A 16,029-nucleotide genomic window follows, 5' to 3' on the forward strand; every position below is an offset into this window, starting at 1 on the left:
GCCAAGGAGTACTTGAGATTTTTTTTTAAATATTCTAAAAATAGCAACAATTCAAAAAATCCTTAATAAATATATTTATTGAATAATACTTCAACAAAATATGAATGTATGTTCATAATCTGTGAAAAAAATACAACAATGCAATATTCAGTGTTGACAGATGGATTTTTTTGTGGACATGTTCCATTAATATTGACGTTAAATACTTTTTTTTGTGAAGAAATGTTTACAATTAAGTTCATGAATCCAGATGGATCTCTGTTACAATCCCCAAAGAGGGCACTTTAAAGGGGAACATTATCACCGGACCTATGTAAGCGTCAATATATACCTTGATGGTGCAGAATAAACACCATATATTTTTTTAACCGGTTTCCGAACTCTAAATGGGTGAATTTTGGCGAATTAAACGCCTTTCTGTTTATCGCTCTGGAGGCGATGACGTCAGAATGTGACGTCGCCGAGGTAATACGGCCGCCATTTTCATTTTCAACTCATTGTAAACATTGGGTCTCAGCTCTGTTATTTTCCGTTTTTTCGACTATTTTTTGGAACCTTGGAGACATCATGCCTCGTCGGTGTGTTGTCGGAGGGTGTAACAGCACTAACAGGGAGGGATTCAAGTTGCACCACTGGCCCGAAGATGCGAAAGTGTCTGCCGCCAGACCCCCATTGAATGTGCCAGAGTGTCTCCACATTTTACCGGCGATGACAGACATGGCAGAGGGATGTATGGATAACCTGGAGATGCATTTGCAACGATAAAGTCAACCAAATCACAAAGGTGAGTTTTGTTGATGTTGACTTATGTGCTAATCAGACATATTTGGTCGCGGCGTGACTGCCAGTTAATCGATGCTAACATGCTACGCTAATCGACGCTAACATGCTATTTACCGGCGGTGCTAAAGCAGACATGGCACAGAGATGTATGGATAACCTGCAAATACATTTGCAACGCTAAAGTCAACAAAGTCCCAAAGGTGAGTTTTGTTGATGTTGACTGCCAGCTAATCGATGCTAACATGCTACGCTAATCGACGCTAACATGCTATTTACCGGCGGTGCTAAAGCAGACATGGCACAGAGATGTATGGATAACCTGCAAATACATTTGCAATGCTAAAGTCAACGAAGTCCCAAAGGTGAGTTTTGTTGATGTTGACTGCCAGCTAATCGATGCTAACATGCTATTTACCGGCGGTGCTAAAGCAGACATGGCACAGAGATGTATGGATAACATGCAGATGCATTTGCAACTATATTACGTTTCCTTCCACCCACATTTAATGCGAAAAAAAACTTACCAATCGACGGATTTAAGTTGCTCCAGTGTCACAGGATGCGAAAGTCCCGATCGTTTGGTCCGCACATTTTACCGGCGATGCTAACGCAGCTATTCGGCCATTCTATGGCTATGAATAGCGTCAATAGCTATTCGCTCAATAGCTTCCGTTTCTTCTTCAATACTTTCATACTCCAACCATCAGTTTCAATACACGTGTAATCTGTTGAATCACTTAACCCGCTGAAATTCAAGTCTGAATCCGAGCTAATGTCACTATATCTTGCTGTGGTATTCGCCATTGTTTGTTTACATTGGCAGCACTATATGACGTCACAGGGAAATGGATAGTCACATCGCAAATAGCGAAAATCAAGCACTTTAAAGCTTTTTTTAGGGATATTTCGAGACCGGTAAAATTTAGAAAAAAAATTAAAAAAATACAACAAGCCACTTGGAACTGATTTTTATTGTTTTTAACCCTTTTGAAATTGTGATAATGTTCCCCTTTAAAGTTGATGATTACTTCTATGTGTAGAAATCTTTATTTATAATTGAAGCACTTGTTTATTTTTCAACAAGTTTTTAGTTATTTTTATATCTTTTTTTTCCAAATAGTTCAAGAAAGACCACTACAAATGAGCAATATTTTGCACTGTTATACAATTTAATAAATCAGAAACTGATGACGTAGTGCTGTCTTTTACTTCTTTATGTCTTTTTTTCAACCAAACATGCTTTGCTCTGATTAGTGGGTACTTGAAATAAAAAAATGTTCACAGGGGGTACATCACTGAAAAAAGGTTGAGAACCACTGCCTTAGACGACTTGTGTACGTGTCTCTACCACACACACAAACACTAGCGCGCTCACCTCTCTGGTGTGGCGACAGGCGGCGTCGGCTTGTTGGGGCTTGTGGGCGATGGCTGCTCCTGCTTCTCGATAGTCAGCTTCACCAGCTCCTGTTCACGCAACGTCACTGAATTGCAGCCGGCCGTTCCAAAACCACCGCCTGACATGACCAACGTCTTACCTTCACGCCGTCCAGCACCGCTTTGATGACGTTGGTGACCGAGGTCACGTTTTCCTTGTCCTCCAGGTCGATGACGTCCAGCATCACCTGGTCGGCCCAGCGGATGAGGTTAGCCAGACTCTGGTACACGCGGTTGTGGCAGGAAGACAAGGCTGAACTGTTGAAAGAGATTAGTGAAGAACACCATTTTGAAGGTGACGTTTATGTGGAAGGGGTGAAGAGAACATATGGTTCTAAAGCAGGGGTGTCAAACTCAATTTACCTGGGGGCCACTGGATGCAGAAACTGGGTGAGGCTGGGCCGCGAGAAAATATTTCTTAAAATCTACCAACCGGCATAGCTCGGTTGGTAGAATGGCCGTGCCAGCAACTTGAGGGTTGCAGGTTCGATTCCCGCTTGTGCCATCCTAGTTACTGCCGTTGTGTCCTTGGCCAAGACACTTTACCCTCCTGCTCCCAGTGCCACCCACACTGGTTTAAATGTAACTTAGATATTGGGTGTCACTATGTAAAGCGCTTTGAGTCACTTGAGAAAAGCGCTATATAAATATAATTCACTTTACTTCACTTCAATATTATTTTACAATTTTATTATATGTCTACATGTATATTGTCAAAGCTATTGTTACTGGGTAAGTTGCATGCACATGGGTGGAAGACTGGAGCAAACATCAATCACGCCTCACGCACGTAGCCTGGGCGCACATAAAGACACTGAGAGTGTTACTAAAACAGCCTTTTTTTATCGTCGGAGAAACGCTAAAATGTGTTCCATTTTGTCCACCACTGACGCAGAGATCATAATTCATTCCTTTGTTACGTTTTGTCTCAATTACTGTAATATATTATTATTTTTAGGTCTCCCTAATTCCAGCATTAAAAGATTACAGTTCGTACAAAATGCGTCTGTTAAGACTTTTGACAAGAACAAGAAAGTTTGATCATATTAAACCTATACTGTATTTACCTTTATAGATATTTATACCTACATATATATATATATATATACATATATACATATATATATATATATATATATACATATACATATATATATATATATATATATATATACAGTCAAGAACATTTTGAGAAATCACAATCTATGATTTTTTTATGAATTTATTTGTGTGATAAAGCTGAAAATAAGTATTTGAACACCAACATTAATATTTGGTTGAGTAGCCTTTGTTTGCAATTACAGAGGTCAAACATTTCCTGTAGTTCTTCAGCAGGTTTGCACAGACTGCAGAAGAGATTTTGGCCCACTCCTCTACACAGATCACCTCTAGATCAGTCAGGTTTCTGGGCTTTCGCTGAGTAACACAGACTTTCAGCTCCCTCCAAAGATTTTCAATCGGATTTAGGTCTGGAAACTGGCTAGGCCGTTCCAGAACCTTGATATGGTTCTTACGAAGCCACTTCTTGGTTTTCCTGGCTGTGTGCTTTGGGTCATTGTCATGTTGGAAGATCCAGCCACGACTCATCTTCAATGATCTGACCGAGGAAAGGAGGTTTTGGGCCAAAATCTCCCAATACATGGCTGCAATCATCCTCTCCTTAATACAGTACAGTCGTCCTGTCCAATGAGCAGAAAAACACCCCCAAAGCATGATGCTACCACGCCCATGCTTCACAGGAGGGATGGTGTTCTTGGGATGGTACGCATCAGTCTTCTTCCTCCAAACAGGAATAGTGTATTTATGACCAAAAAGGTCAATGTTGGTCTCCACTGTCCTCAAAACTTTCTCCCATGACTCCTCTGGATCATCCAAATGGTCATTGGCAAACTTAAGACGGGGCTTAACATGTGCTGGTTTAAGCAGGGGAACCTTCCGTGCCATGCATGATTTCAAACCATGACGTCTTAGTGTGTTACCAACAGTGACCATGGAAACAGTGGTCCCAGCTCTTTTCAGGTCATCGACCAAGTCCTGCCGTGTAGTCCTGGGCTGATTCCTCACCTTTCTCACCATCATTGAGACCCCACGAGGTGATATCTTGCATGGGGCTCCACTCCGATTGAGATTGACCTTCATGTCTAGCTTCTTCCATTTTCTAATGATTGCTCCAAAAGTGGACCTTTTTTCACCAAGCTGCTTGGTGAAAAACTGAATAGTCTCAGAATGAAGTGATTGTCTTGCTGTTCTCTCCCCCCATTCAACATGTAAAGTAGTGTCATATACTCTTAAGTTAATGACACTACTTTACATGTTGAATGGGGGGAGAGAACAGCAAGACAATCACTTCATTCTGAGACTATTCAATTTAGTCACCGCTCCACCACCAAAGTAAAGCTGATATCAAAGACATGCACAGTAAGGATAACTCTACCCTGGATTTTGGAAGATGTGTTTGCATGAGATACAATCTGAATTACTTTTGGCCTAAACCACCCGTCTTGATCGGAATGAAATTTTGATCAAAACGTGTGTGATCGGGTCAGAATATTTAGAACGGCGTGTTTACGTGATGCATTTTTATTCCGGTTAGGCTTTAAATCCGATCATATTTGTCCATGTGCACATTGCTATTGTCAGTAATGCTCCTTTGTTGTGATATCTGACAGGGCGTTTATTTGAGTTATTGTAATAATTCTTCTCCGGTCTGCTTTCAGTATGTCTTTCTTGCTTACCTGTATTTCCAGTTTTTGTCCACTCTGAGCGTGGACTCGTTAAAAGAGCGCGCAGAGTTAAAGGTTTCCCGATTCAATCGAATAACTACACGACAGATATGGATGACAACATAGGAGTCTTATTATATTTTAGTAAAGAATAGCAGGCAACCGCTCACACATTCTCCATACTTCCTGCAACATCAAGCAAGAAATGACGTCAGCCAGCTTGAAAAATGTCTCAACAATAAGCTTGGTGAAGAAGACCAGAATTAATTTTATTTAAATGTTCACAATATTTCAGGATTACTCGTAAGGAAACCTTACAATGTAATAAATCGATTAACGGTTATAAAATTGAGTAGATGTTATTGTGATGTATAAACCCCGTTTCCATATGAGTTGGGGCATTGTATTAGATGTAAATACAAACGGAATACAATGATTTGCAAATCATTTTCAACCCATATTCAGTTGAACATGCTAAAAAGACAACATATTTGATGTTCAAACTGATAAACATTTTTTTTTTTTTGCAAATAATCATTAACTTTAGAATTTGATGCCAGCAAAACGTGACAAAGAAGTTGGGAAAGGTGGTAATAAATACTGATAATGTTGAGGAATGCTCATCAAACACTTATATGGAACATACCACAGGTGTGTAGGCTAATTGAGAACAGGTGGGTGCCATGATTGGGTATAAAAGCAGCTTCCATGAAATGCTAAATAATTTACAAACAAAGATGGGGTGAGGGTCACCACTTTGTAAGCAAATTTCTCAACCAGCTATTGCAAGGAATTTAGGGATTTTACCATCTATGGTCCGTAAAATCATCAAAAAGTTCAGAGAATCTGGAGAAATCACTGCACGTAAGCGATGATATTACGGACTTGTGACCCCTCAGGCAGTACTGCATCAACAATCGACATCAGTGTGTAAAGGCTATCACCACATGGGCTCAGGAACACTTCATAAAACAACTGTCAGTAACTACGGTTGGTCGCTACGGCTGTAAGTGCAAGTTAAAACTCTATTATGCAAAGCCAAACCCATTTATCAACAATATCCTGAAACGCCGCCGGGTTGGCTGGGCCCCAGCTCTCCTAAGATGGACTGATGTAAAGTGGAAAAGTGTTCTGTGGTCTGACGAGTCCACATTTCAAATTATATTTGGAAACGAAGGATGTGGTGTCCTTCAGAACCAAGAGGAAAATAACCATTCGGATTGTTATCGGCGTAAAGTTCAAAAGCCAGCATCTGTAATGGTATGGGGGTGTATTAGTGCCCAAGGAATGGGTAACTTACACATCTGTGAAGGCACCATTAATGCTGAAAGGTCCTTACAGGTTTTGGAGCAACATATGTTGTCATTCAAGTAACGTTATCATGGACGCCCCTGCTTTTTTCAGCAAGACAAGTGTTACAACAGCGTGGCTTCGGAAAAAAAAGAGTGCAGGTACTTTCCTGGCCCGCCACAGTCCAGACCTGTCTCCCATCGGAAATGTGTGGCGCATTAGGAAGCGTAAAATACGACAGCGGAGACCCCGGAGACCCCGGACTGTTGAACGACTGAAGCTCTACATAAAAAAAGAATGTGAAAGAATTCCACTCTCCAAGCTTCAACAATTAGATTCCTCAGTTCCCAAATGTTTATTGAGTGTTGTTAAAAGAAAAGGTGAACAGTGGTGAACATGTCCTTTCCGAACTACTTTAGCACATGTTGCAGCCATGAAATTCTAAGTTAATTATTATTTGGAAAAAAAAAAAAAAAAAGATATGGAGTTTGAACATCAATATGTTGTCTTTGTAGTGCATTCGACTGAATATGGGTTGAAAAGGATTTGCAAACCATTGTATTGCGTTTATATTTACATCAAACACAATTTCCCAACTCATATGGAAACGGGGTTTGTAGACAAATCCCATTAACCGCAACATTAGCGGAGCATAAAATATGTCACTACTAGTCTGACGTTTCCTAAAATAGATAACTGAAAACCTAGTGTTGTTTAGCTAACTTTTACTGCAAAATGAATATCAGCTCTATGCAAAACTCATCCTGAAGGGAGGTCATTTTTTTCAATAGATGATTTACAATAGATGATGATATATGAGAGACATATGTTGCGCAAAGAAAACGCAATCCTCCAATCTATGCTAAAACCAAGAAAACATTCACACTTCTATAAACAATGAACTCACTTCTGACATGTCTAAGTTTATTATGAATATGTTAAATTTTTTGTTGGTTGCAATTCGTCCTATTCACACCTATTTGAATTCGCTAACATGACACACTTTATTTGGCCAAGTCTCATGACGGACTGAGACCTCTTTTTCAGCTAGTCTACATACGATCTTTGTGTTGCTGTTGCTGCAGTTGTCTTTACCAGGCTCGTCTTACGTTTCTTGCAGTGGCTCACAAATTAATACTGTTGAAATTGTCTGAGTTAAAACTATCAAAGAAAATGTATTTTGCGACATACATCAATATCTTTTTATCGCCAGGCCCTCGGCACATACTTTCAGTTGCCTTATTCTCTCTCAGGGCAACACGGAGACGCCAATGCATACTTTTAGTACGAGTCGAATAGATTATTGTAACGCCCTGCTTTCTGGTCTTCTTAAAAATGTTATGGCACTTTTACAATTACTCCAAAATTCAACTGCTCGTGTCCTGATGAAAACCAGAAGGCGGGCACACATTACACCAGTTTTAAAATCAATGCATTGGCTCCCCGTGTGTTTCAAGATCAATTGTAAGGTTTTTCTTATGGTTTACAAAAGTTTTTTTGGTATTAGGCGTTTTTATCTTTCAGATTTGCTTTTACCCTACGAACCCTCGCGGACTCTGGGATCCTCCAAAACACGTTTCCTACTTATTCTAAAAGTCCGGAAAGAAAGTCACGGGATGGCATCTTTCCACTACTATGGCTCCCGTCTATGAAACAGCTTGGCGGAGGAACTTCGGGCTGCAGAGAACGTTCATCTTTTAAGAGCAGTCTTAAAAACCGTCTTTTAAAATTTGGCTTTTAACCAATATTAATGAATTTAATACAACTCATTTGTATTTTTATTTTAAACTTCTTATAATTTATACTACATTTTATTTAGTTCTATTTATCTATATTACATCTACCGTATACATGTATTTTTATTTTATTTTCATAATACGTTTTAATTGTATTTTAAATTCTATTATGGTTCTCGCCCGGAAAAGGGTGGAATGCAATCTCCGGGTTGGGGAGGAGATTGCCCCAAGAGGAGGAGTTCAAGTAGCTAGGAGTCTTGTTCACGAGTGAGGGAAGAGTGGATTGTGAGATCGACAGGCGGATCGGTGCGGCGTCTTCAGTAATGCGGACGTTGTACCGATCAGTTGTGGTGAAGAAGGAGCTGAGCCGGAAGGCAAAGCTCTCAATTTACCGGTCGATCTACGTTCCCATCCTCACCTATGGTCATGAGCTTTGGGTCATGACTGAAAGGATAAGATCACGGGTACAAGCGGCCGAAATGAGTTTCCTCCGCTGTGTGGCGGGTCTCTCCATTAGAGATAGGGTGAGAAGCTCTGCCATCCGGCAGGAACTCTAAGTAAAGCCGCTGCTCCTTCACATCGAAAGGAACCAGATAAGGTGGTTTGGGCATCTGGTCAGGATGCCACCCGAACGTGTTTAGGGCACGTCCAACCGGTAGGAGACCACGGGGAAGACCCAGGACACGTTGGGAAGACTATGTCTCCCGGCTGGCCTGGGAACACCTCGGGATCCCCCGGGAAGAGCTAGACGAAGTGGCTGGGGAAAGGGAAGTCTGGGTTTCCCTGCTTAGGCTGTTGCCCCCGCGACCCAACCCCGGATAAGCGGAGGAAGATGGATGGATGGATAAATTCTATTTGTACTCACGGTTTTTACTATTTTACATGTTTTGTTATGTTTACTTTCCAGCGTTCTTCAGAGGGAGCCCTCTGCATCAGGGATTGTAATGGCCATGGCTGTAAAGGCACTTTGTGTCAGCGTCCTAGTGGCCGTGGCCTGGTGACCTCCTGGAGCAGACAGCTCCTGTGATAGTGTTTCTTCACCTGGCTCCTCTGTACTCAGTCATGCATTCAACTGTATCTGTGTGTGTGTGTGTGTGTGTGTGTGTGTGTGTGTGTATGTGTGTGTGTGTTAGATTGATAATGAGGGATGTGTGTTATCGGGCTTAGTTTTTTTAATTTGATTGGATTCATAAATTTTTTATGAATGAAAAGCGCTTTACTAATAAAGTTGGATTTGATCGTGTGTGTGTGTGTGTGTGTGTGTGTGTGTGTGTGTGTGTGTGTGTGTGTGTGTGTGTGTGTGTGTGTGTGAGAGATTGATAATGAGGGATGTGTGTTATCGGGCTTCGTTTTTTTAATTTGATTGTATTCATTAATTTTTTATGAATGAAAAGCGCTATAAAAACTAAGTTGGATTTGATTTGATCAATTAAACACTCTGTTTACTTCACTGAAGATTTGTCGAGGAACTGCAGCCTTCCTGGGAGCTTGAGGGAGTGCTGACACCAGACGGTGTAACCCCATAGGAAGTCAGCAGTTGTTTTTTTGGTAATGACTGATGCGCTTGGGACCAACAATGAGGTGTGGCAAGGGCATGTAGCAACACGCTGCAGCTGCTCCGAAGCGCTTGAACATCCTTTCAGCGCCATTACAAAACCGAGCCTCATGATGGTGTGAAAAGACACCAGTATACGAGGGAGGGCGGAGAGATTTGACTGGCTGTGCAATAGAATTGAGCGGAAACAAGCTCTTGTAGGCCCCAAAAATATCCTCTCAGTGCCTGTGACGTGATTAGCTTCAGGCAGTGACGCACAGCTCACTGTTTGCGGAGTGAGCTCATCATCATCAGGGGTTAGACTCAACAAACACATTTTAAGGGAGGGCTGGTACTTGACGCTGCGTCAACAATTCATCACTAGCTTTTAAAGACAAGGTGGTAGGAGACAAAAGTCCGTCACGTGGTCTAGCACAGAGGGATGAGAAAGGGCACAAAGTCCCAGCATGTCCAAACTTAACAAAGACAACAGTTAGATAAAATAAAACAGTGACTATGTTTAACGTGCATCCAAAGTGACTAAATGCACACATAGCAATGAACACATTATGGTCGTCTTTGAGAGATGATCTCATCAATGTCACTACAACTTAGCTGCTGCACATGCTAGTCCTAACATGTCTGGCGTGCATTCTTACTATCGCTATCCTGTTACGACTGTGAGGATGAGTCAAAAAATGCTGCAAATGATTGCATCTTTGAGTCAGGGGTGTATTGCAATGATCCAGCAGGTCCATTCTATGTGTCATACTTGATCATTTCGCGATTTTGCCATATTTTTGCTGAAAGGATTTAGTAGAGAACATCCACGATAAAGTTTGCAACTGTCGGTGTTAAGAGAAATGCCCTGCCTCTACCGGAAGTCGCAGACGATGACGTCACATGTTGATGGCTCGTCACATTTACATTGATTTTAATGGGAGCCTCCAACAAAAAGTGCTATTCGGACCGAGAAAATGACAATTTCCCCATTAATTTGAGCGAGGATGAAAGATTCGTGTTTGAGGATATTAACGGCGACAGGCTAGGGAAAAAAAAAAAAACGAGTTAAAAAAAAACTAACGCCATTGCATTGGGAAGGATTCCGATGTTTTTAAACACATTTACTAGGATAATTCTGGGAAATCACTTATCTTTCTATTGTGTTGTTAGTGTTTTAGTGAGTTTAATATTACCTGATAGTCGGAGAAGTGTGTCCACTGGTGTGTTGACGCGGAGTCTGGATTCATATCTGCTTGACCGCGCTGTGATCCGTAGTAAATTTTCACCTCCGGGAATTTTAAACAAGTTATAACAGTGTGTTTGTGTGGCTAAAGGCTAAAGCTTCCCAACTCCATCTTGATACTGTGAATTCTCCAATATTAATTGAACAAATTGCAAAAGATTCAGCAACACAGATGTCCAAAAGACTGTGTAATTATGCCGTTAAAGCAGACGACTTTTAGCTGAGTGTGTGCATAGTGCTCATACTTCCTGAAACCCTGTGACGTCTTGCGTGTACGTCATCATTGCGCGACGTTTCGAAGACGAAAATTGGAATTTAGTAAACTAAAAATGCCGTTTTGGCATGTGTTGCAATGTTAATATTTCATCATTGATATATAAACTATCAGACTGCGTGGTGGGTAGTAGTGGGTTTCAGTAGGCCTTTAAAGCCACAGACTCACCTGTGTTGTATCCGAGCCTCCACTTGAACCATAGGCAGGATGGCTTCCAGCACCTTGCTGGCCGAGCCGGGAAGCATCTCCAGCACCTTTTTCTCCACCACCATCTTGTCCACGATGGTCTTGAAGTAGCGAAGGGCGCTGACTACCTCTTTTTCCTGCTCCTCCAGTCGACTCACCTTCTAGAGCAGGGGAAAGATACCAAGACCACGTTTGAGTACTTAACATTTGAAATGACAATACCATATATGTTCTCCCGTCCAAAGGCAAAATCTAGTAACTCACTTCCAGCTGATTTTGAGAAGACAAAGGAAAACCAATCTATCTTGATGCTGTCTTACAAAGATCTACAAAGTCATCAAACGTATAGATGTTTTTTTTGAGCTTTCATTTTCTTGCCGATTGAGCCATGGATTGAATCTGCTCTCATGAACGTGTGCCGTTTCTCCAGATATTTTATCACAATCTCGGGTGGGCCCCATTCTGCGTTTGCACATTGGGAAAGAGCCGTGTACAGCGTCCAGTTTTTATTTTGACCTCCACAGTTATTTGCCCAAAAGAGTATGCAAGGGGAAGAATCAAGAACAATACATTTAATGAAGGTGCTTGCAACGTCCTGGGCCAATCTTCCAAATATCCCCTCGTGCCATAATATCACATAATCAGGTTGACCGTCGGCCCCCATTCGTGCAAATGTCTCATTAAAGACAATAAGGCGACTGACAAAGAAGCTTCCATTGGTCCCTTGAGATACTAGGTTTTTCTGTTGTATCTACGGGGTTATGTGGTAGTTGCTAGGTCCTGCCATGCGCGTAACAGCTTACTTACGGAACAAATTACAATATCGCATACACTAATGTAAAGCATATCACCTAGGAACTCCAAAATTATTATCAGCTCAGTTTTGACCAACATTGAGTTACTGGGTTTTGCCTTTGGACGGGAGTGTTAGAGGTCTTCAACATTTTCCAGACCAAGGATCCCCAAACTGAAGAAGAGATGGAGAAGGGACCCACTTACTTACACAGGTGAAATTCAAAATGTTAATATCATGTAAAAGTCCATTCATGTCAGAAATTCAACTGCCAATGTAGACTTATTTGTGATATAAATTCATTATATACAATGTAAAATATGTCAACCTTTTATTTGTCATAATTTTGATGACCATGGCTTACAGTTTTTGAAAACCTTTCTGAAATTCTACATATGAGGTATTCAGTCTTTTAATATCTGGAGTTAAGGCTGGGCGATAAGGCCTTTTATTACAAACGTAATATCTAGATATTTTTAGGCCTTGTCACGATACACGATATATATCTCGATATTTTGTCTTAGCCTTGATTTAACACTTGATGCATATAATCACAGCAGTACGATGATTCTATATGTTTACATTAAAACATTCGTGCTCATACTGCATTAATATATGCTCATTTTAAACTTTCATGCAGAGAGGGAACTAAGTCAATTTACCAAAACTGTATTTATTAAACAGTTAAAGCAGTGGCACAAACATTCATGTCATTTCCAAAACAGAATGTGCAAGCTTGTCAGAGACAATTTAAAACAAGCTGTTAGTGCACGTTTGTGCATGATGTCACTGAGATGACATATCAAAACAACACTAAATTAAAGTGGACTTTTGTAAAGAGCAATACTACAAAAGTTAAAAACAAATGAAGTGCACTTTGTGCATGATGTCACACAAGATATTTCAATAACTGTCGAATAATAAAATCCAGCATAATAGGTTCCTGCGGACGCTATCTTCTTCGGTTGTTGACTTTTTTTTTTCATACGGTCTTGATCTGGAAATAGTTGCTCCGGCAATTTGTTGGTGTGGCACCGGCTAGAGGTGTTGACATGCAGAGTTTCAAGCACTCATTATTCTCGAGCGGGTGACTTTTCAAATGATGCTACATTAGCAGTGCTGTTACTTTTTGTAGCAACGCTTTTGCCGCATAAATATTGAAACATATTCTCGCTTGAAGCCAAACCACCGCCGGACGATGGACCCCGTGCTGTTTTTCTTGGTAATGATTTTTTCCTTCATTTGTTACCAGATTCGCACTTTTTCTCTCTCGTATTACCACTCGCAACGCACCGTTAGCATCACAGCTAACGTTACCATGTCACTACCTGTCTGCCTCGCGGGAGCGTGTGACGTTGCACATGTGACAGTATGTGACGTTTTTTAGAAGGTGCGCTTGTTTTTCAAGTCTCTGTGAGAAAGAGAGACAAGAAAGAGTGGGAAACGTGTAATTCCCGCAGCTAAAATCAACTGCGTGAGAATGTATACTTGAATATCACGATATAGTCATTTTCTATATCGCACAGAGACAAACCCAAGTATATCGATATATCGCCCAGCCCTATCTGGAGTTGCTTTTTGAGTCCATACGCAACAGCAGGTAAGTTTTTATTCATGCCTTATTCCTGTAAGAATCCTGCATGTGACTGAAGCATTAAAGAGTGGGACTATAAAAGCCTAGCTGCACTGTGCTCAAACAACCACTAGGTCGCATATGTCAGCAGATATCCTTTGCTCTGGTTGGCGGTTCATTGTTCCTCTTTGTAGAACTATACGATATAAGAATACGTTTATACCTGTTGCCATCGCACATTTAAATAAGGCCATCACATGGTGCTTTTATTTATTTATTATGCCATAGCACTTTAGTCTCATGACATGCATTCAAAGTACAACATTAAACAAATGTTCCTTTATGACATTCTGACAATAAAATTGCATGTGTCAAAGTATTGGGGTCTTTAATTTTCTGCGATTAACAAAAAAACAAAAGTGTGAATAAACTGATTAAAACATGTAATTGTTTGACAGCACTATTTTAAAACTAAACTGGTCTTGAAGGTACCCTGTTATTATGCAATACTATAATACTAAAATACTACAGTACAGCGGCACTATTAGCTATCAGGCAACCAGCACGCTACTCGTTAGCTGGCTTAAGCGTGGTAATCGCTAGCCAGTACTTAGGGCCGCTAATCCCTTGGTGGCAACTAGAGCGCTATTTGCTAGCTATCCTAACATGAATATAATACTATGCCATACATTCCTGGCTATAAACCGCTACTTTTTTCCTATACTTTGTACCCTGCGGCTTATAAAACAGTGCGGGTAATTTATGGATTTTTCTTCACTGATATCTATTTTTAAATGCAAATACATTAAAAAATGTGTGTTATTGTTTGTGCTATGGAGCCATCTTTGCAGGTGTTGCAGTGTCCTTCTGTTTTGAGCTTCCAACCAAAAGTCCTTAGCGTTTCTACTCGTATGGATTCCTCCTTCATTACACCAAACGACATTTGTAAGTTTTAAAATATAACTAAAACAATTCTTACATACTAAACCTTCCCATATTTGTACCCGCTACCGTAATGTAACGAAGCTAGCGTAGTTAGCATGAACTATTATGCTAAAACGTTTGCGTTTGTCTGCGTTAGTATTATTAACTTACAGCAGCATTCTATTTGTATTGTTCCAGTTTCACAAATGCTTCTGTAAATTCACCAAAACGTCACTGTGAAGTTATGGAGTCTGTTTAGCTGATTAGAGAGGTTGCTTCTGCAGCTAGTCGGTCCATGACCATGACGTCAGGGACCATTTGGAAACAATTAAGGTATGTAAATAAACATTTACAAAACCTTTCTGTGTAAATTCCTTATTTCTCTGCGGCTTATAGTCTGGGAAATAAGGAAAATATTTTTTTTCTTCTAAAATTTAGCGGGTGCGGCTTATATACCACTGCGTTCTATAGTCCGGAAATACGGTATGCATTTTTTCCATGTTTTTATTTTAAACCTGCATGGTACAGTGAGTAAAGTGGCCATGACATTGTCATTTCTAAACTACACTACAATGTGTTGGCTCAATATGTACATATCCACGGCCCTTCTGCAGACGCCCTGTTAAAGACTTGGGATATAGGTTATCCCACAAAGAATTGTACAAACGCCGTTTCCATATGATTTGGGAAATTGTGTTTGATGTTAATATAAACGGGATACAATGATTTGCAAATCCTTTTCAACCCATATTCAGTTGAATGCACTACAAATACGCTTCACGGTGGCAGAGGGGTTAGTGCATCTGCCTCACAATACGAAGGTCCTGCAGTCCTGGGTTCAAATCCAGGCTCAGGATCTTTCTGTGTGGAGTTTGCATGTTCTCCCCGTGAATGCGTGGGTTCCCTCCGGGTACTCCGGCTTCCTCCCACTTCCAAAGACATGCACCTGGGGATAGGTTGATTGGCAACACTAAATTGGCCCTAGTGTGTGAATGTGAGTGTGAATGTTGTCTGTCTATCTGTGTTGGCCCTGCGATGAGGTGGCGACTTGTCCAGGGTGTACCCCGCCTTCCGCCCGATTGTAGCTGAGATAGGCGCCAGTGCCCCCCACGACACCGAAAGGGAACAAGCGGTAGAAAATGGATGGATGGATGGCACTACAAATACCAGATATTTGAAGTTCAAACTCATAAAAAATTTTTCTGCAAATAATAATTAACTTACAATTTCATGGCTGCAGCACATACCAAAGTAGTTGGGAAAGGGCATGTTCCCTACTGTGTTACATCACATTTTCTTTTAACAACACTCAATAAATGTTTGGGAACTGAGGAAACTAATTGTTGAAGCTTTAAAGGTGGAATTCTTTACGATTCTTGCTTGATGTACAGCTTATGTTGTTCAACATAAGCTGGGTCTTATTGTCGTATTTTACGCTTCATAATGCGCCACACATTTTTGATGGGAGACATGTCTGGACTGCAGGCGGGCCAGGAAAGTACCCGCACTCTTTTACTACGATGCCCCGCTGTT

The 16,029-nt window shown here is 40.8% G+C and overlaps 1 protein-coding gene across 12 annotated transcripts in view; it reads right to left on the reverse strand.

The window, feature by feature from the left end:
• The window catches only part of rapgef1b (Rap guanine nucleotide exchange factor (GEF) 1b), a 145,355-nt gene that overhangs the window by 41,452 nt on the left and 87,874 nt on the right, over positions 1-16,029 (reverse strand). For all 12 annotated transcript variants that reach the window (XM_061908220.1, XM_061908221.1, XM_061908218.1 and 9 more), the window contains exons 3-5: positions 11,189-11,367; positions 2,319-2,475; positions 2,159-2,247 (exon numbers count right to left, since the gene is read on the reverse strand). In XM_061908220.1, coding sequence (XP_061764204.1) covers positions 2,159-2,247; positions 2,319-2,475; positions 11,189-11,367 — 425 coding nt within the window. The remainder of the gene's footprint in view (positions 1-2,158; positions 2,248-2,318; positions 2,476-11,188; positions 11,368-16,029) is intronic.

This window comes from Nerophis ophidion, linkage group LG08 (genome assembly GCF_033978795.1).
Source record: "Nerophis ophidion isolate RoL-2023_Sa linkage group LG08, RoL_Noph_v1.0, whole genome shotgun sequence".
NCBI lineage: Eukaryota > Metazoa > Chordata > Actinopteri > Syngnathiformes > Syngnathidae > Nerophis > Nerophis ophidion.